At 44.7% G+C, this 22,259-nt stretch overlaps 1 protein-coding gene across 1 annotated transcript in view; it reads right to left on the bottom strand.

Annotated features, from left to right (window-relative positions):
* Window positions 1–22,259, bottom strand: part of LOC137423499 (glutamate receptor ionotropic, kainate 2) — a 469,702-nt gene that overhangs the window by 104,300 nt on the left and 343,143 nt on the right. The window contains exons 10-11 of the mRNA XM_078773570.1: window positions 21,405–21,518; window positions 20,596–20,799 (exon numbers count right to left, since the gene is read on the bottom strand). Of these exons, the coding sequence (XP_078629696.1) occupies window positions 20,596–20,799; window positions 21,405–21,518 (318 nt within the window). The remainder of the gene's footprint in view (window positions 1–20,595; window positions 20,800–21,404; window positions 21,519–22,259) is intronic.

Consider the following 22,259-nt stretch of genomic DNA (forward strand, 5'->3'; position numbering starts at 1 on the left):
GCCTAGATACACCCACACAGCGGATTAGAAGTTGGTACTTTGGTTATTTTTCAAGATATTCCGCTCACAAGGTTCAGACATACATGGCGGCGGCCATCTTGGATTTTGACGTGGCGACCCAATTTTCAATAGCGTTCTTCCTTATGCCTAGATACACCCACACTCCAGATTAGAAGTTGGTACTTCGCTTATTTTTCAAGATATTCCGCTCACAAGGTTCAGACATACATGGCGGCGGCCATCTTGGATTTTGACGTGGCGACCCAATTTTCAATAGCATTCTTCCTTATGCATAGATACACCCAAACACAAGATTAGAAGTTAGTAGTTCGTTTATTTTTCAAGATATTTCGCTCACAAGGTTCAGACATATATATGGTGGTGCCCATCTTGGCGTTTGGCGTGGCGACCCAATTTTCAATGGCGTTCTTCCTTATGCCTAGTTTCACCCACACACCAAATTAGAATTCGGTCCTTCGCTTACGCACGCACGCACGTCCGCACGCACGGACGGACGGACGGACGGACGGACGCACACACGGACGGAGGGGAAAACCGTAGTCCCCCTTTCGCTCCGCGGTGCGACGGGGGACAACGAAAGGGGGTTCTATGGTAGGAGACCCAGGAGGACCCCACTACTGAGAGAGAAAGAGAGACGTAAGAAAGCCCGACTGGGGTTTGCCAAAACACACCTGAACAAGCCAAAATCCATCTGAGAGAATGTCCTGTGGACAGATGAGACCAAATTAGAGCTTTCTGGTGAAGCACATCATCTCTATGTTTGCAGAAAACAAAATGAAGCCTTCAAAGAAAAGAACACCTTCCCTACAGTCAAACATAGAGGAGGTTCAGTGATGTTTTGGGGTTGCTGTGCTGCCTCTGGCACTGGGTGCCTTGAATGTGTGCACAGCATCATGAAATCAGGAGATTGCCAAGGCATTTTGGAGGGAAATTTTCAACCCAGTGTCAGAAAGCTGGGTCACCATCAAAGGTCATGGGTCTTGCAGTAGGACAATGACCCCAAACACACTTCAAAAGGCACCCAGGAATGGTTCAAGACAAAACGCTGGACTGTTCTGAAGTAGCCAGCAATGAGTCCAGATCTAAATCCAATTGAACACCTATGGGGAGATCTCAAAACAGCAGTTGGTAGAAGGCTCCCTTCAAATCTGGGAGAACGGGAGCAGTTTGCACAAGAAAAGTGGCCAAACTGCCAGTAGAGAGGTGGAGGAAGCTCATTCATGGCTATAAGAAGCGCTTGACTGCAGTTATTTTGTCCAAAGGCTGTGCTACCAAATATTAAGTCGAGGGAGTCAATAATTTTGTCAATGCCATTTCTTTTTATTCTCTGATTTAAAAGGATATATTAAGTTCTGAATCAAAAGCAGAGGTTTTTGTAATATTAACAGTGAAATAAAGAATTGTGGAGACCAAATTATTTTGTCAATTTCAACTTATTTTTGGAGAAAAGTTGTGAGTTATTTGAAAAAAGTGCAATGGTGCCAATATTTTTGGCCACGACTGTATATGGCCCTGTATAGGCATTGTGATGCAACAAGGAGACGATTATACCATATATGGCCCTGTATAGGCATTGTGGTGCAATAAGGAGACTGTTGTAGCATATATGACCCTCTATAGGCATTGTGGTGCAACAAGGAGACGATTATACCATATATGGCCCTGTATAGGCATTGTGGTGCAATAAGGAGACTTGTACTATATATGGTATCTCAGCCATGTATGGACCGATTTTGTTCATACTTGGCATAAAGACAATACATGATGGTATAAATAATTTTGTTCCAGGATGCGATCAAAGATGGCCGACTGGCGGCCATTGTCGTTATAAAAAAACTAGATGTTTAACACATCCTCAACTATTTCTCGGAAATTCATTTACCGATGTTCAAAGTTGGCACACAGAAAATGAATGATGGCTTGCATAAGCACGTCATTGTTTTTCGAGATCAGATCCAAGATGGCCGACTGGTGGCCATTTTGTTACTTAAATGTGACTCCAACCATTTCTCGGAAATTCATTTACCTATGTTGTTCAATCTTGGCACACAGATCATGAATGATGGCTTACATAAGCACGTCATTTATTTTCGAGATCAGATCCAAGATGGCCGACTGGTGGCCATTTTTAAATTAAACGTGACTAACCATTTATCGGCCAAGCATTGTCTGATTTTCTTCAAACTTGGCACAAAGACAATGCATGAGTATGTATATGCAAAATATTTTGTTTTGTAATCCAACCAAAGTTGGCCGACTGGCGGCCTTTAACTCCGTACATGGCGGACCTGAGCCTCGTCCTGGAGGAGGGGTTGCTATCTTCATAAAAAAACTCTCTTCCTCACTCGCCCTGGACTGCCCTCTCTCCACCTCACCCCCAGGAATACCTTTGGCTACGGCTTCCCCTTCGCTCCCACCTTTTGTTCATATGTGTGTTGTACCGTCCACCAAACAGTGATGACTCCATCGACAGCTCACTGTCTGATAATATGGACCAACTTCTATCTACCCATCCCAAATCTCTCTTCCTCATATGTGGTGATTTCAATTGTCACCATGCCAGTTGACTGGGTGTGGGTACCTCTATCACCAGCCATGGCTCTTCAGCAAAGGACTTCTGTGACTCACTGGGACTGACACAATCTGTCAATTTCCCGACCCAGATCTCAGTCAATGGAGCATCTTCTCGTCTGGACTTGGTTATGACTAACTTCCCTGAAAATGTCTGCTGCTCTTCTTCTGCTCCAATCGGCTCATCTGATCATGTGCTTGTTAAAGTGGACATCTCTCTGACCATTCTCAGAGAGCCTCCTCAGCGTCGACGAGTCTGGCATTTCACTCAGGCCAACTGGCACGGTCTTCAAGCAGCCATCAATCATCTGGACCGGTCTCCCATCTCTATCGCCTCTGACATCAACTCATCCTGGCAATTCTTCCAAAGTAAATTGCTCTCTCTCATGCACAGATTTATCCCATCTCATCTTCAGTTGTCATACCCTTCCTCCCGTCCATGGTACACGGATTCTTGTGGTGAGGCTATTGCCCAGAAACAACTTGCTTTCGTCTCCTGGAAAGCAAATCCAACGGAAGGAAATCTCATTTCCTTTCACAAACCCCGAAACAAGTGTGTGTCCACCCTCAGGAGAGCCAGGAAACAATATCTCTCCGTTCTAAGGACCGAACTCTCTTATCTCTCTCCCTCTTCCAAATCCTGGTGGCATCTGGTCAAATCTGTTTCTGGTGTTTGTTCCCCCTCCATCCCCTCCCTCACCTCAAAAGGCCACACGGCTGACTCCGCATGTGAAAAAGCTGAATGCCTCAACTCTGTGTTTGCCTCGAAATCTTGTGTCCCAAACCCATCCCTCTCTGTACCCACCGTAACCAGTCGTACCCAGCTGATCCTGGACTCTGTGTCCTTTCCTCCTGACAAGGTGGAAAAGTTTCTGTCAACCCTCGACTCTGATTCTGCAACTGGACCTGACGGCATCAGCCCACGGGTCCTAAAATCCTGTTCTTCCGCTATTTCACTCCCTCTCTCTGTTCTCTTCACCCTCTCTTTTGTTCAAGGTCATCTGCCATCTGCTTGGAAATCTGCCAACATCACCGCTTTGCACAAAAAAGGTGCAAAAATAGATCCCAGCAACTTCAGACCAATCAGCCTTTTCCCAATTATCAGCAAAGTCGTGGAATCCATCATTGCTTCAGATATGAAATCTTTCCTCTTCTCCAATGGCTTGATCTCTGATCATCAATTTGGTTTCAGACCTGGTCACTGTACTCTGGACATGCTGCTTCTGCTTTCGCAACAATGGATGGAGGTCCTCAATGCCAAACAGGAAATTAGAGCCGTCTCCCTTGACATATCACGTGCCTTCGATAAGGTCTGGCACCCCGCTCTGCTCACCAAACTCTCCTCTTTTGGTATCCATGGAAATCACCACGCATGGCTGGCAGACTTCCTCTCTAGTCGTAGTCAACGTGTGGCCCTGAATGGGTTTCTCTCATCTCCTCTTCCTGTTGAGGCTGGAGTTCCCCAAGGCAGTGTTCTGGGCCCTGTGCTTTTTCTGGTCTTCATCAATGATCTCTCTGACTCTCTTGAAAATCCTCTCTATCTCTTTGCTGATGACTCTACTCTCTGTCGCTCCATTCTTCATCCCTCAGATCGGCAGTCTGCAGCCTCCTCACTCTCTGCAGACCTGGACAAAATCACAGACTGGGCAAACAAGTGGAACATGTCTTTCAATCCTGACAAATCTCACACTCTTACGATGTCTCTCCGAAAAGACCGACTGGACAACCCTCCCATCCACTTTATGAATAATCCTCTCCAAGAAGTTCTGTCACTCAAGCTTTTGGGTCTCACTATCTGCCATGATCTTTCCTGGGAAAACCACATTTCAAATCTGGCCTCCAAAGACAGTCACCGACTGGGCATCCTCCATCGTGCGAACTCCTTCCTTGGCACACCTGAGCTCCTCACCACATACAAGGCTTTCATCCGCAGCTCAATGGAATACTGTTCTCCCCTCTGGGCTGGTGCTCCTGCCTCACACCTCGCTCGTCTTCACGCTGTTGAAACCAAAGCATTCAGAATCATTGGAATCTCCCGCGAAGAAGCTATCTCCAAGGGCCTCTTACTCACTCACCGCAGGTAGGTTGGTGGTCTTTCCGTCTTCTACCGACTCCTCTCTGGCCTTGCCCCCCCCAGCTCTCTCTGGGCTCTGTCCCGCAAATATTCCTACAGGTCGCACAAGATCTGCCTGCAACCCTCTTATGGTTAAACTGCCAAAATCAAGACTCTCTGCTCACCTTCACTCCTTCATTCCTCTTTTCTCCCGCCTGTGGAACAAACTCCCTCACTCTCTTCAATCCCACTCCACCCTCCAGGTCTTTAAAACAGCTGTTCACCACCATCTCTTATCTTCCCCCATCCAAAACCTTGATCTTTTCTACCCCCGCTAATTTCACCCCAATTCCACTTTTTTGAAATACCAACTTCTGTCCTGGAAGTCCTTGGTGTCCTTGTGTTTTATACTTCTCCCACCCCTCCCCCCCCCCCCTTCCCACACCTCCTCCCCCCAAGCCCTCTCCCTCCCACACATCTCCCTGCTCTCAAATGTTGTGTTTGTGTGCTTCCCCTTCTCTCCCCATCTTGTCTGCCGCTCCCTCTTTTTATATATTTTGTTTGTCTGGTTGATTTGTTTGTGAAGTAAATGTTAGCTCTTTCACGAGCCTCGATTCAGTATACAAAAAAAAAAAAAAAAAAAAGCAAAATTTCTAAAACCACGGGGGGTTTGACATTTTGTCTTTTTCTCCTTGTTCACAATATTTTCAAGTTTAAGTTGCAGATGGAGGTGGTTGCCACTAGGGTACCAGCAACGATAGCCCTTCGGCAGAAGGACATATCCACAAGTGTGCATGGGCAAAAAAAAAAAAAAAAAAAAAACAGTGGATAAAACAGCCTCCCATTTTCTGATCCCTCCAAGTTATATACATATTATTTATTGAAACGTATCACGATGTGTACACTTTTTTTAAAATCGTTGTCGCTCTGGCCCCTTCTGATCGTGGCGCTGATGCCGAGGCGCCATCGTTGCCATAGTAAACCCGGCAATGATTGTACCATTCATGGCCCTTCATCGACAAGACTATGATATACTGTATATCACACTGTATAGACATTTTGGTGCAATGAGGAGACTACTGTACCACATATGGCCCTACAGAGACATCTTAGTGTCTCCACTGTCAATAAGGAGAAAAAATGAAGTGATTTCAGTTTAACGTGTTTTAAGATTCTCTGAGATTTGTTCCACAAGTCTCGTTTAAACATGTAAAATTTGACAGTTTGTTCATTTGTATGCAGCACGTGACTGCGGTGAAGCCTCAGCTCTCGCAGGAGTACTGTGGTGCTGCTGATGCAGTGCCCCATGTAGGTTAGGGCAGCAATTTATAATTTGGTGACAGTTCGCCTCCTCTTCACGAAGCACACCGTGGGATATTTAACGTCCAGCAACTAATGTTGGCCAACAGGACACCCAGCTTAACGTGCAAAACTCAATCCTACATGGAGAATTTATTGTCAAGACATGCTCAAATTTATGTTGAAATACGTTAGAATTGTCTATGTATTCAGAATAAAGGCAAAATGCTTGTCATTACAACTCACATTGCTCCTGTTAGTGTGAGTTAAACCGTCTATGCGAGAGCAAGTAATATGGTCTCTGTGAGTGCAAGTTAAATGGTATTTACATACAGCATCTGCTGTCATGGATGAGAAAAAAAAGTGAGTCTGTTTTATTTGAATTTGGAATATGAAATTTATAAGGTACACCTGTGATGAGACATACGGCCACTTACAGTGTACATACATGTTGTCACATTTGCAAGGATTCTGTGCCACAAGAGGATGCTGTATGTCCAATCGTTATTGTGTCATACTCACATCCTGGCACTCCTACTTACTGCAGGTGGTATTCATTGTACAATTCTTTACACCAGAGTACAAGCACACAAATGGCCTATGATTTTGGAAAGGGAGTTGCGATTTTTAATATCTAGGAAATAAATGCACGTGTGACAACCAGATGTACATCTCCATCTGAACGACAGCATTCTCTGGGACACAGCATTTTCTGGTGATGTTGCACCAGGATGGCAGTTGGCAGTGCAATCTGACTCCGCCAATGATCAAACATGGAGTAGACCGCTCAATCGCAAATGCGCTACCCGATTAATTATATTGCAACTCATAAGGAGTAACTGGAATAACAACAACAACAACAACAACAAAAGAAACACCTGCTTTTTGTTAAACTATTCAGTAACTCGAAAGTTCTGGAACATTAGAAGTCCCATAATATCCTTCAGAAGGACCAACCTGTGTAAGTGGTTGTGCGCACGTGCCTTCAGTTTGGTTCAGACGTAAAGGTCACGTGTACGTAAGGGTCATTGTCCTTTGGCCTCAAGGAAGGCAAGCGATAGGACATCCAAAATGGCTTTTAGATACGATAAGGTTCCCATTACTGAGGCTAACAACTTCACAAGTGAAGCAGGAAGAGCGTTGCTGAAGGTCACCAGAAAAACCTGATCGCCCCATAGTATACAGAGTGTAAAGGAAGATGCTCGAAAACTTTGGGACTTGAAGCAGAGATGGCATTCCGATAAGCTACGCCGTTCCATTAAGGAGCACGCCACAATGAAGGCCTCCATTCCGAATGACCTATTTGCGACACCACCGATCAAACTGAAAGGCAGAGCAATCGGCCGTTGGTGAATAAAGATCGAGTCATACAGGCTTTGACTCTTCTTCCATCACCAACATACTATGCTTGAGGCACAACTTTAGGAACAGAATGTTAAAAAAAAGAAAATTTCCATCGACAATGTACTTTGCTCCATCTGTTGGTTTAAGATATAAGCATTTACAAATGGCTGTTTGAAGTGTGCGAACATTGCACTAATAAAAGCCTTAATAGACACACATCAATTGGCAAATGAAGGAGTTAATTTACACACCATGACCCCCTCCTTCGTTCTGATCTGGGTTCACACTGTCCGAGCAGTAAGAACTCCCTTGGTACGGGACAAAGTGGATGTGCGAAGGCGTAACACAATCACGTCGATCAATGCGCTGAATCTCAGAGGGTTATTTCTTCATGCCGAAGTCCTGGTGGCAGTCTGCCACCTCACCGAGCTCCTGACAACACAATGCCCTGCCAATTCCATCCACTTTCACCCCTCCTCTGCTGGCGATTCCATCCAACCATTAGAAGAAATATACACCAGAAAATCCAGGCATGAGGAAGGGTCGGTTGACCCATCTAGCCTATTCAGAAAAAAAAAATGCAAAGACAATCTGGAGCAGCACTTGTTAGAGCATAAACGTTCGCCAGGCTGAACAGTTTAACATTTTGAATCGCACTAATAGGCCAGATCTGCATCCGGAACTGAACCAAAATCAAATCGGATTGCTTTGTCACCTATCACAAGCTGATCAAACACTTGGAACATGCCATTCAATCCTGACAAATCGCACACTATCATTATGTCTCTCTGAAAAGACTGTCTGGAAAACCCTCCCATCTACTTTCTCAACAATCCTCCCAAAGAGGTTCTGTCACTCAAGCTTTTCGGTCTCAATATCTGCCATGATCTTTCCTCGGAAAGCCACATTTCCAAGCTGGCCTCCAAAGCCAGTCGCCGACTGGGCATCACCGTCGTGCGAAGTCCTTTCTGGGCACTTCTTAGCTCTTAACCACTTACAAAGCTTTCATCTGCAGCTTGATAGAGTCGTGCTCTCCACTCTGGGCTGGTGCTCCTGCGTCTCCCCTAACTCGGCTTCACTCTGTGGAAACTAAGGCCTTTAGAATCATTGATATCTCCCGTGACCAAGCTGATTCTGAGGGCCTTTAACTCTCTCATTGTGGGCAGATTGGTGGTCTTTCTGTCTTCTACAGACTAATCTCTGGACTTGCTCCTCCTCGTCTGTCCTGCAAATATTTCTGCATGATGCTCAAGGTGTGCCATCAAACCCCTTCTGGTGAAACTTCCAAAATCAAGACTCTCTGCTCACCTTCACTCTTTCATTCCTCTGTTTTCTCCCACCTCTGGAACAAACTCCCTCACTCTCTTCAATCCCAGTCCTCCCTCCAGTTCTTCAAAACAGCTGTGCACCACCATCACATATCTTCCCCCATCCAAAACGATATTTTGTACCCCCGTTAATCCACCTCAAACGCACCTCCTTCAAATTCCTTGTTTTTTTTCATGAAATCCCCTGTATGGTCTATCCTGTGTACCCCGCCCCAGCCCGCTCTCTACCACAGATCTCGTGATGTCCCTATTTCCTACTGTTGTGCTTTCCTCTCTCACCCACCCCCCACTTGTCTCCACCTCCCTTTATTATATGATATGTGTGTTAGCTCTGATACGAGCCTCGACTTAGTATTAAAAAACTCAACTCATCCACCAACTTTTGGCATAATCCATCCACAACTTTTTTTAATATCATGCTATATATCGTTTTGGGCCCTACCACTTAATGGTGAAAAAGCACCTTAAAAAAATTATTGTATACAGACCCGAATCCTCACCATAATCTACGGTAAACAAATTCGTCCTTGTCAAACACCCAACCTGCCCACCAATTTCATGCAAACTGTCCATAACTTTTTGAGATATACTGCTCTCACTTTTTGAACTGATGTACAGCTATGTTTACCCCCACTACCATCCCTGGCAAACTTCCACATAGCAACTACCATTGTACATATTTTTCTTTCCTTCAATTCACCCCAAAGCAGAATCCTATTCATGAGGAGGTAAAAAATGCTTCAATCTTTCCTCAAGCGAACTTCAAATGTTTGAAGTACTTGTCTGTAAGTACACAACAACCGCTTTGCATTGCTTAGTATGATGGACATTGTAGACCGATTGTACATGTGAGCCTATGAAAAGTCACGTGACCAGTTCAGACTGCTCCTTTAGGTTGGTGGTCCCCAATATGAGCATGAAAGTCTTCCTTGCTTCTCGTTCGGAAATTCCAATGTTTATAAATTCACGAGGAGGTATGAAAAGTTAAATATTCCACAGATATACAAGACCTCAGTCATGGAGACGGGAATAGGTGCAAGTCTAATGTTATCTACAGTCCCTGTTGCTCACAGCACACATTTGCAAGCAACCAGTGGGCCTTTGAGACGGTTTCATGAATGATGCATTGAAGGAAATGATCATAACCGTAATCTTCTACCATCCATCACGCAGCAGCTTTGTGCCCACCCAAGCAGCTGCGGTGCATGAATTTGAGACATGCACCATGGATAATAAAGAAGAAAATATATATTTTAATAATGACGGATAAGAACCAACAGCATTGGCTCCACAAGATGCTGCGTTGACGTTTTCAAATATGTCACAAAAACATTCCTTTAAAAGTGTCTGTTAGGCGAGGCATCATGCTCAGTGCTATGTTAACATTTGAAGAGTTATAATTCAATATCAATATGGAACGAATTGTTTATTATATAAAACTTTATAAAATTTGCTGAGATGAGATGTCTATTCTAAAGGTTGGTAGAGTAAAGGGACGATGAGTTGTAATAAATGAATAAATAAATGAAAAATCACTCATGGAGCGATACTTGGCAAAAGAGAACGAGGTATAATGGCACTCAGTGGAGCATCCTTTTGATCTCACGAATAAAATTGGTGGTTGAATTCAGTAAGCTGATATGAAAATCCTATTCAAATTTCAAGTCAATCGGATGAAAATTGAGGATTTTAGAAATTCGAAAAAGGTTGTTGACCTTTGGCCTATGTTGACCTTTCGGCCTATTCTGATCTCAAAAATAGTTGGTGGTTGAATTCAGTTAGCTGATATGTAAATCTGATTCAAATTTCAAGTCAAGTGGATGGATTTTAGAAATTGCAACGAAGTTGTCGCCCTTTGACCTATGTTAACCTTTTGGCCTATGTTGACCTGAAAAATAGTTGGTGGTTTAATTCAGTTAGCTGGTATGTAAATTGTATTCAAATTTCAAGACAATCGGATGAAAATTGAGGATTTCAGAAATTTGAAAATATTGGTCGACCTTTGGCCGATGTTGACTTTTTGACCTCAAAAATAAATAGCATCCTGTCGGACCACAAGCTCTAACATGTGGTGAAGTTTTGTGAAGATCAGTTTAAAATTGTGACCTGTAGGCAAGTATAAGTGAGTGGACAGACAAACACACACAAACACACACACGCACACACAAACACACACACACAAACACACACACACACACACACACACACACACACAAACATGCACAAACACACACAAACGCAAACACACACACACACACACAAACACACAAAAACACACACGCAAACACACACACATACAAACACACACAAACACACACACACACACACACAAACTGGAGTGATGAACAAGTCCAAAAAAATTTTTTTGCCAAGTAATGAGTGAGTTTCCTTACAGGGAACTTTGACGCAGGAGGCTATTCGGACAATCAAACCGTGTGCAAATGTTGCCAACATATGGTTGTTTGTCCGTGCTCTATCCTTTTCTAAATACTGAGCATCAAGGAAGGAAGCAGCACATACTTCTCAGGATGATAAGTAGTTAAAGTAGCAGTTTTAAAGTTTCCCATTATGAGGGCATTGCTGGTTATGTAATCAATGTATAAATCTTTGTATGACTCGGCCAGGGTCTGGTTCGAACCACCAACCTCTAAAACTCAGAGAGGACCCTCCAACCATTACTATGAGTCTGGTTGAACTCCAAATGTATTATTAAAGTTGGACTTTTGGTTGTGTGGAAAGATTGTGAGACGACGGGAAATTTCTGGTTGCTTTTTCATATTGAACCGGCCAATTCGTGTTAACGAGCAATTTGTAGTGGCTTTTAATCAGAGAACCATCTGGTAACTATATAGTTTATATAACATGATACCCCACACAGTGTTTACGTATATACTTCAGTTTTAATAAAATAATGATTTTAAAGATTGTTTAAAAAAAAAACCCAGAAGTTTAGCGCTATTGAACAAGTCTTATTACACGACCCTATTTAACATGGCCAAGTACTGTAAAACTGGAGGCTCTTGGAAGTGCAAAGAAGGTGATTTGTGATCCACAGTATTCAAGTATATAATTCATTTTAAATAAAATAAAGAATAAATTCATTCTGGAAGTTACCACCGTTTTACCATCGCCGAGGCAGTGCCTGTTGTTGTTGTTTTTTTTGTATACAAGATCGAGGGTCGTGTCAGAGATAACATTGATCACAAAAAGACAAACTGACACATAAAACATAAAACATATGATAAAGGGAGCGGGAGACAAGATGGAGAGCAGGGACATCGGGAGATCTGTGGGAGGGAGAGGGCTTGGGGGGAGGAGGCATGGGAAGGGGGGGGGGAGGAGGCATGGGAAGGGGGGGGGGAGGGGTGGGAGAGGTAAAAAAACACATGGGCACAGCAAGGACTTCCAGGAAAGAAGTCGGTATTTCAAAAAAGTGGATCTGGGGTTAAATTAAAGGGGGTGGAAAAGATCAAGGTTTTGGATGGGGGAAGATAGATGGTGGTGAACAGCTGTTTTAAAGACCTGGAGGGAGGAGTGGGATTGAAGAGAGTGAGGGAGTTTGTTCCAGAGGCGGGAGAAAAGAGGAATGAGAGAGTGAAGGTGAGCAGAGAGTCTTGATTTTGGCAGTTTCACCAGAAGAGGGTTGCTGGCAGATCTTGTGCGACCTGTAGGAATATTTCGCAGACAGAGCAGAGACAGAGCAGGGGGAGCAAGGCCGGAGAGGAGTCGGTAGAAGACAGAAAGACCACCAACCTGCCTGCGGTGAGTAAGTGAAAGGCCCTCGGAGTTAGCTTCATCGCGGGAGATTCCAATGATTCTGAAAGCTTTGGTTTCAACAACGTGAAGACGAGCGAGGCAGGAGCACCGGCCCAGAGGGGAGAGCAGTATTCCATTGAGCTACGGGTTAAAGCCTTGTATGTGGTGAGGAGCTCAGGTGTGCCAAGGAAGGACTTCGCACGACGGAGGATGCCCAGTCGTCGACTGGCTTTGGAGGCCATTTTGGAAATGTGGCCAGTTCGTTTGTAATTGGTGTTTGTTTATTAACGCACAGGTTGTAAACCTGGTGCGTTATAGCGTTTGCCTGGGAATTTCTGTCTCTCCAAAAGTGAAGCTCCGTTTCTGTCGCTCAGATGTGTAGCCAGTTTCTGTCGCTCAGATGTGTAAACATGACGTCATCAAATCTATATTTAGGCTAACCATGGGCTACCCCTTTGGCTGGTACGCGGCCGCTCGCTAGTACATAATATAGGATATATTTGTTATATATGTTATAGGATATATAGGATATATGTTATATGATATAGGATATATATAGGATAGGTTATAGGATATATATGTTATAGGATAGGAATATAGGACCCAAATGACCCAGAGGACCCAAATGACCCAGAGGACCCAAATGACCCAGAGGACCCAAATGACCCAGAGGACCCAAATGAACCAGAGGACCCAAATGACCCAAATGACCCAAATGACCCAGAGGACCCAAATGACCCAGAGGACCCAAATGACCCAGAGGACCCAAATGACCCAGAGGACCCAAATGACCCAGAGGACCCAAATGACCCAGAGGACCCAAATGACCCAGAGGACCCAAATGACCCAAATTACCCAAATGACCCAGAGGACCCAAATGACCCAGAGGACCCAAATGACCCAGAGGACCCAAATGACCCAGAGGACCCAAATGACCCAGAGGACCCAAATGACCCAGAGGACCCAAATGACCCAGAGGACCCAAATGACCCAGAGGACCCAAATGACCCAGAGGACCCAAATGACCCAGAGGACCCAAATGACCCAGAGGACCCAGAGGACCCAAATGACCCAGAGGACCCAGAGGACCCAGAGGACCCAGAGGACCCAAATGACCCAGAGGACCCAGAGGACCCAAATGACCCAGAGGCCCCAAATGACCCAGAGGACCCAAATGACCCAGAGGACCCAAATGACCCAGAGGACCCAAATGACCCAGAGGACCCAAATGACCCAGAGGACCCAAATGACCCAGAGGACCCAAATGACCCAGAGGACCCAAATGACCCAGAGGACCCAAATGACCCAGAGGACCCAAATGACCCAGAGGACCCAAATGACCCAGAGGACCCAAATGACCCAGAGGACCCAAATGACCCAGAGGACCCAAATGACCCAGAGGACCCAAATGACCCAGAGGACCCAAATGACCCAGAGGACCCAAATGACCCAGAGGACCCAAATGACCCAGAGGACCCAAATGACCCAGAGGACCCAAATGACCCAGAGGACCCAAATGACCCAGAGGACCCAAATGACCCAGAGGACCCAAATGACCCAGAGGACCCAAATGACCCAGAGGACCCAAATGACCCAGAGGACCCAAATGACCCAGAGGACCCAAATGACCCAGAGGACCCAAATGACCCAGAGGACCCAAATGACCCAGAGGACCCAAATGACCCAGAGGACCCAAATGACCCAAATGACCCAGAGGACCCAGAGGACCCAGAGGACCCAGAGGACCCAAATGACCCAGAGGACCCAAATGACCCAGAGGACCCAGAGGACCCAAATGACCCAGAGGACCCAGAGGACCCAAATGACCCAGAGGACCCAAATGACCCAAATGACCCAGAGGACCCAAATGACCCAGAGGACCCAAATGACCCAGAGGACCCAAATGACCCAGAGGACCCAAATGACCCAGAGGACCCAAATTCTATGTATGTTTCTATGATGATGTATGTTTTGGTGAAAGTACATAATGTGAATACTAGTAGCAATTTTACAAAAACCATGGCATAATTTCAAATCTTGACCCGAGATGATAATTATGCTACATCATAATTTCCATGTGCCAACCTGGGCGGAATCCAAGTGGATTCACTTGTTACCTCTGTCACCGAAAGTGGACGGAGGTTATGTGTTCCACCCCTGTTTTCTGTCCGTTTGTTACTTGCAAAAATCGAAGATTTTTCCAGTATATTGGTTGGTCTTGTGCATTAATCTGTCTGTTTGTCTGTCTGTATGTCAATCGCCTACAGGTCACAATTATAAACTGATCTTTACGAAACTTCACCAAATAGTAGAGCTATAAGCAAGAAGCCTATTGATTTTGAGGTCCAAAAGTTAAAATAGGCCAAAGGTCAACAACTTAGGTGAGGTTTCTAAAATCCTCAATATTCATCCGATTGAATTGAAATTTGAACAGGATTTGCATGTCCGGTCACGTAATTCAACCACCATTTATTTTTCAGGTGTAAAGGTGAAAAGGTCAACATAGGCCATATTTCTAAAATCGCCAATTTTCATCTGATTGTTTGAGATTTGAAGAGGATTTGCATATCAGATCATTGAATTCAACCACCAATTATTTTAAGGTCAACATAGGCCAAAGATCAACAACTTATTTTCGGAATTCAGCAAGCAAGTATCGTGCTATGCACGACATATTTCATGTTTATTTGTTTCTTAATTGTGAAATCTAAGATTCACGAGTATAATGGTTGGTCTGGTCTGTTATTACCTCCACCACCGAAGGTGGACAGAGGTTATTTTTCACCCCTATTTGTCTGTTTGGCTGTGAGTAGGATATCTCAAAAAGTTATGGACAAATTCAAACGTAACCTGGTGGACAAGATGGCTGTGTGTGAAGGATGAATTGACTCAATGTTGGTGAAGATGTGGATGCAACAATGTTTAAAGTGATTCTTCACTATTGAGAAATAAGGCCAAAAACGATATATATCACGATATCTAAAAAAGTTATGGAATGATTCGGACGAAACTTGGTGGACAGGTGGGACTAATTAATTCGATTTTTATGAAGATCCAGATCCAGATTCGGCCTATCACTATCAGTGCGATACAAAATGTAAACTGTTCAGCCTGGCGGATGTATGGGCTTTAACGAGTGTCGTTCTAGTTCTGTTCGTCTGTCTGTCTGGATATCTGTATGTCTGTATGTCAATCATCTACAGGTCACATTTTTACTCCGATCTTCACAAAACTTAACCACCACAATTAATAGAAGTAGTCAGAAGCTGGAAGCTTTTTGTTTTTGAAGTCAATAGGTCAAGGCTACATAAATCGTCAATTTTTATCTGATTTACTTGATATGTATCATACCAAAATACGCAATTTGGCGTCTGTCAATCTGTCTGTCTGTCTGATGATTTTTGACCGTGATACATTCAATCATTACTTATCCAATCTCAACAAAACTTGTTGAGACTCAACAAAACTCAACAAGACAGGAGGACAAGGGGTCACACAATGAAGGTTGCAGCGAAATAATTGGCCCCCCTTCCCCAAGGGGATTTTCTCCGCCAAGGGTATTTTCCCCGCTAATGGGGTTGCGTGTTGAGGTGTATATCCGTGTTAATATAGCTTGATCGTGGCGTTTTTCCAATGCTGCTTCTCATAACAAACGTAACAACAAGAAAAAGAGCAATCAGAGATTGCAAAGCCTCACCAGGATGTATTTTCAGTGGTTAAGGCTTTTGTGTTAAAACAAACATGGCGGCCGAACCACGTGACCGATGACGTCATCATTATGATTTTTCTAAACTAATTTATTCCTAGATTATGCTCAATACATTTCATCTTGATCGGATGAAGTTTTGTACTTGTTGAATTATGACGTCATAATAGAGGCACCTATGACATCATCATTAACATATTTTATTCCCCATGGAGAGTTCTTTACAATGAGCCATGTCTCAATTTTTTTCTATTCAGCACTTTCGGATATATCCAGGTGCAAAATTTTTCGGTTTTTCCAAGATGGCGGCCGAACTACGTGACCAATGACGTCATCATTATATTTTTTTTCTTGAGGTGTATATCCGTGTTAAGATAGCTTGATCGTGGCGTTTTTCCAATGCTGCTTCTCATAACAAACGTAACAACAACACTAAATACAATAGCAAATAAATAATTTTCCAAGTGATTCTTCACCTTGAGAGATAGTGCCAAAATATGTATGTAGCATGACATTTCAAAACGTTTTTGACAGATTCAGACGAAACGTTTTAGGATGAGGTGGGTAAAAGTGACAAGAACAAGTGATTCGATTTTTGTTAAGGTCCAGATGCCGATCTGGCCCAACAGTGGGATACACAATGTAAACTGTTCAGCCAGGCAGAGGTATGCGTTCTACTGAGTGCCATTCTAGTTACACATGAAAATATAGTACAATTGTGATCCCTTCCCCACTCCATGCATTTTCCTTCTGTTCTCTCCCCTCATTTCCATACCCTCCCAACAATCTTCACCTGCTCTCTCTACTCTTGCCATAACTATCGGGGATGCCTCTTCGAGGTGGTTGTACCTCCCAACACAAGTCGGGGGCCAAATCGTCCTTGCTGGCAGATTCGTCAGGGCAGCATGGTCACAGTCAGAGTGCCAATCGGTCTCCATAGACCAGGCCTCTCCCTCTTGTGTCTCTTTCTGTCTTTCTCTAACTCTGTCATGGCCCTGACTTTGTGAAGGCAGGAGTACACCATTGTAGTGGTTACCTTATGCACATGTCGCGGTTACCTTATTCACTTATCCGCATGTGACGGTTACCATTACGATGGGTTTGGTATAACCCATGCACACGGGCATTTGGTTGTGTCGTCGTGACGCACGCGCAGCTGTTGGAGCCACGCCCTCCGAAGAGGGTGCTTGTTTTATATAAGCCGTTACGACTTCCGTTCGCTAGCAGTTGCTGGAGATTTCGGTACAATAAACTACCTTTTGTACCCAACGAAATGGCCTCTTCTTATCGTCTTCGGCAACCGCTAAACTGGTGACCCCGTTGCCCCCGAACGTATTCGGGGGCCGAATGAACACGGCAGGATTGCGACCGCAATTTCTTCCACACTGGAGGGGCGAACCAGCTCCGGGACCCTCCGAAGGACGCCGTTACGGGGCGTTGGCGGCACGGCTACTTCGTCGCCTTCACGCACACAGGCCGAGTACTGCTACTTCGTCGCCTCCGCGCTCACAGGCCGGGCACGGCTACTTCGTCGCCTTCGCGCACACAGACCGAGCACCGCTGCTCGTCGCCTCCGCGCACACAGGCCGAGTACTGCTGCCCGTCGCCTTCGCGCACACAGGCCGAGTACTGCTACTTCGTCGCCTCCGTGCACACAGGCCGAGTACTGCTGCTCGCCACTCCTACTACTGCTCCTACGGCGGATCCCGAGGCTGATGCTGCTCATCTCTTGCGCACGCACGGCTGCTTTGTTACCTTCGCGCGCACTGGAGCCTCGTTGTCTTCGCTCCCGCATTTCCTCCCGCATTTCGCTCCCACATTTCCACTGGAGCCTCCTGCACCGCTGCTCACCGCTCCCGCATTTCCTACTGCTGCAACTACACCTGCTACCGCTGCTCAGCACCCGCGGGCCGGCTCTGTTCCACCCGCGGCCCGGCTCTGTTCCACCCGCGGCCCGGCTCTGTTCCACCCGCGGCCCGGCTCGGTTCCACCCGCGGCCCGGCTCTGTTCCACCCGCGAACTACGTACACGCCCGTGGCGTGCCTTCTGGGGGGGCGCATGTAGTGGTTACCTTATGCACATGTCGCGGTTACCTTATTCACTTATCCGCATGTGACGGTTACCATTACGATGGGTTTGGTATAACCCACGCACACGGGCGTTTGGTTGTGTCGTCGTGACGCACACGCGGCTGTTGGAGCCACGCCCTCCGAAGAGGGTGCTTGTTTTATATAAGCCGTTACGACTTCCGTTCACTAGCAGTTGCTGGAGATTTCTGTACAATAAACTACCTTTTGTTGGGTAGTTTATTGTACAATAAATGTACAATAAATAGGGTGCCGGCTAGTGTTTACAATAAATAACCCTGGTGTTGGGCTAGCGGCTAGGGTGCCGGCCTTGGATACTAGGATCCTGGGTTCGAATCCCGGTCGATCGCTGAATTAACGCCAGGGGGGTTGACTCAGCCTGTCATCCTTCCGAGGTCGGCAAATTGAGTACCAGTTCACTGGTAATTCCCTGCTTGTCGTTAAAGGCGGCAAAAAGGGTTGGCGTCAGGAAGGGCATCCGGCCGTAAAACATTGCTTCAAAAAGGGGACCGAAAAACAACAACAACCACAGTTCCCGAAAAAGGCCAACCCCCGCTTGTGGGGAAAAATGGCCTCTAAAGGTGTTTTTTTTTTGTTTTTTTAAAACTACCTTTTGTACCCAACGAAATGGCCTCTTCTTATCGTCTTCGGCAACCGCTAAACCATCTTGGATGTGGGGGATATCTGGATCGCTCCTGCAAGGTCGATCGGCTGTCTCCATGCCGCGGGCTTGTTCTTGAGAACTGTCCAGGGCTATACAACAACAACAACAACAACAACAACAACAACAACAATTCTTGCCACAGTTCCTACTTCCTTCCTAGTTCCTCTCTCCAATCATCCTCTCTTCTTTTCCTTCGCTCAATATTATTTTTCTCATTTTACTCCCCAGCTCCCCTCACCCATGTGAGTAATAAATAGCCCCTGATGCATCACTTTTACGTAAAGACTGTAGTTTTAAGGTTAGTTTAGATAAAGCTGGTGCCTTGAGTATGACAAAGAATCAGGTCTGCTGATGAGCGGATGACATCTGGTATAACAGAATTTAAAATAGCTTTGAATGGTAACCTCTTCCTGTCACGGTGTTATTTAATGCTTAGCTCAGACTATGAAAACAAGCTCTGAGAATCAATCAGGTTTTCAGGATGAAACAAACTTTCACAGGACACAACAGTTTTTGTCTACTTTGACACAGGAAGCATTGCTGATGTCATGCATGATAAGATGCTTCTTGTCAATTAATTCTCTGCGCAGGCAGCTGAATGACATGACGCCTTCTACAACCTTTATAACCATGCAACCTGTGAAACCATTAATTTCCAAAATCCAGACTCAATGCAAACGATTTTGTTCCTCACTTCTCCAGTCTGTGGAACCGCCGTCCTGAGGCCGTACCATTCTTCCCTCCAAGGCATCAAGTAGGCAGGTATCGTATCTTCAGAAAGTATTCACACCCCTTGTCTTTTTCACATTTTGTTGTTACATCCTGAATTTAAAATGGTTTAAATTGAGACTATTTTTGTCATTGATCTACACATAATACCTAATAATGTCAAAGTGGAATTTTTATGGCGTAGCCCATTGGGAAATGCCATCTGGACCCGCGTTTGGCTATCCGTCCATGTACGTATGTACTCGTATGTCCCTTCCACCCACATTTTACAGGTTTAATCCCGTAAAAGTTCGTTTTCTCTGCAACCGTTGGTCCGATTGACACGAAATTTTCACCATATGAGGGCCTCCACCTGTAGATACTTATTACGTCATCGGTCATGTGGCATGGGCGCCATCTTGGAAAAACGGAAAAACGTTGCACCTCTATACCTCTGAAACTGCTACATGGAAAAAATTTAAACGTGGCTTATTGCAAAGAACTCTGCATGGGGAATAAGTGCTGTTAATGATGACGTCATAGGTGCCTTCACTATGACGTCATAAATTGACAAGTAGAACACTTGATCCGATCAGTATGAAATTTCTTGTGTGTGATCTAGGGATAAATTTGTCGAGAAAAAACAAATGACATCATCGGTCACGTGGTTCGGCAGCCATTTTTTTTACGGCGTAGCCCATAGGGCAATGTCGCCTGGAACAGCATTTGTCTGTCCATCTGGTGCATGTTTGTATGTATGTCCTTCACAAACGTCCACCAATCAGAGCTGAGGATCTGGTCACATGACAGGGGGACAACAGATCCTCCACTCAGCAGATCCAAGCCAAGCTGCGCCATTGTTAGACTATCGGTCTTGTTCTTTTAGAAAAAAAAATTTTGAGTCATTAATGTCAGATGTATTACAATACTCATCATGTTCCTTAGCTCATAGAACCTCGTTACTTTGCAACAATAACCAAACAGAGGAGGAACACATACAAACATGGATTAGCAAGTCAAAGTGACAAAGAAAGATAAAATTTAAAAAAAGGTCTTACATGTTGCATAAGCTCTTTGACCATCCCATTCCACTGTCCATTCTCCTCCTGTGAGCCAAACTTATTGTCTGGAACGATTCGGATCTCGTAGGAGAACCCCAATATGGCTGCCAACTCGACCAGAAGGTCCGCGCAGTAACCCTCAAACCGTGCGTTACCCGTGAGCCGTTCGGACGAGGACCGTAACTTCAGGTACGGCCTTTGCTGTGGAAGAAAAGGAAACTCATTGCGTTTGTACTTATGGCACACGATTTGAGACGATCAATGTTTTAATCAAAGCAAATTGTTATTCTGCAGTTTCACTAACACTCATTTGTAAGTCATTAAAAATTTCAACGTTGTATCAACTCACTAGGTCATGTTTCCCCATAGACCAAGGCTAAAAAAAACAAAAAACAACCGTTTAATTAATGATCATAGCTTTGAGGATCAATACCTGTCCTGGATTATCAGCGGTTCATTTCATCATTGCTCAGTCTTCAAACCTTTGCCCGGAGCCGTTCTTCCAAAAACTTGGTCCATATTTGTTTTTCACCAGTTATATATTTTAAGGCAAGAGGTAATGTCCCGACGTTTCCGAGATTTCTTACGAATTCACTTTCATAAATGAATGAGTTTGAATGAAATCACATCAAATGCTGATCAATGTGGCGTCGGCTGAAAAGTTACGACTTTCATTTCATTGATAATATGTAGTGTAAACAGAGAAAGGCAAGATCCGAACAGCCTTGAGTTGTGTGAACACAAAGGGTCAAACTAACGCTTTAGCCCAAAGTTGACGTGGAGGTAGAAGAGGTGGACGATCATACCAGTATACTTGTGATGACGAGTGTGCGGTTCAATAAGGAGTCGGTCACGTTCAAACACCTCTGCTTCCTCACGTCTGACATGTTAAGTCCAGTGACCGTATCCCACGTGCCTACCTGGGCGGAAAGGTTATGCGAGGTGTCAGTTAGGTTATGCGAGGTGTCAGTTTGGAGCATCAAGTCGAGAGAGACGTTATATTGATATAATGATTGCTCTCTCTCTCTCTCTTTCTGACACACACACACACACACACACACACACACACACACACACACACACACACACACACACACACACACACACACACACACACACACACACACATTTTTTTTTTTTGTTCTCACAATTCTATCTCTTATGATTTTCAATTCTTATTTCTCTTTTTCAATTCTTATTAAAATGCATTTCATTAATTGTACAGTATCGGTTGTCCCTAAACTTAAATATAAATAATTTAAAGGACTGTGGCTTTCATCGTTTGATTGGTCCATATTTGAATATTTCGAATTTGGTCCATATTTGTGCATTTGATTGTGGTTGTTTTGATTGTGGCTTTCCTTTTCAAGGAACTTCAATGCATTGGGAGGCCATTGGGCCCATCAAAGCCTGTGTTTATAATTGCCAACCAATGGGTGATTGCCAGTTCTCTACCCTTTTAATTGCACTTTTTGCACTGCAACCTTTTCTTTTTAATTGCAATGAGCTTTTACTTTAATTAAATGACCGCCTTGCACTGCAACCTTTGTTCAAAGACTTTCAGTATAGGCCACTGTTATTAACAATGATGGCATGGTTTGTTCAACTTCGTGATAATCCTCATGCTCCGTCATGGAGTGTCGGTGCCGAAGCAGTTTCCT

This window comes from Myxine glutinosa, chromosome 3 (assembly GCF_964187855.1).
Source record: "Myxine glutinosa chromosome 3, kmMyxGlut1.1, whole genome shotgun sequence".
NCBI classification, from domain to species: Eukaryota; Metazoa; Chordata; class Myxini; order Myxiniformes; family Myxinidae; genus Myxine; species Myxine glutinosa.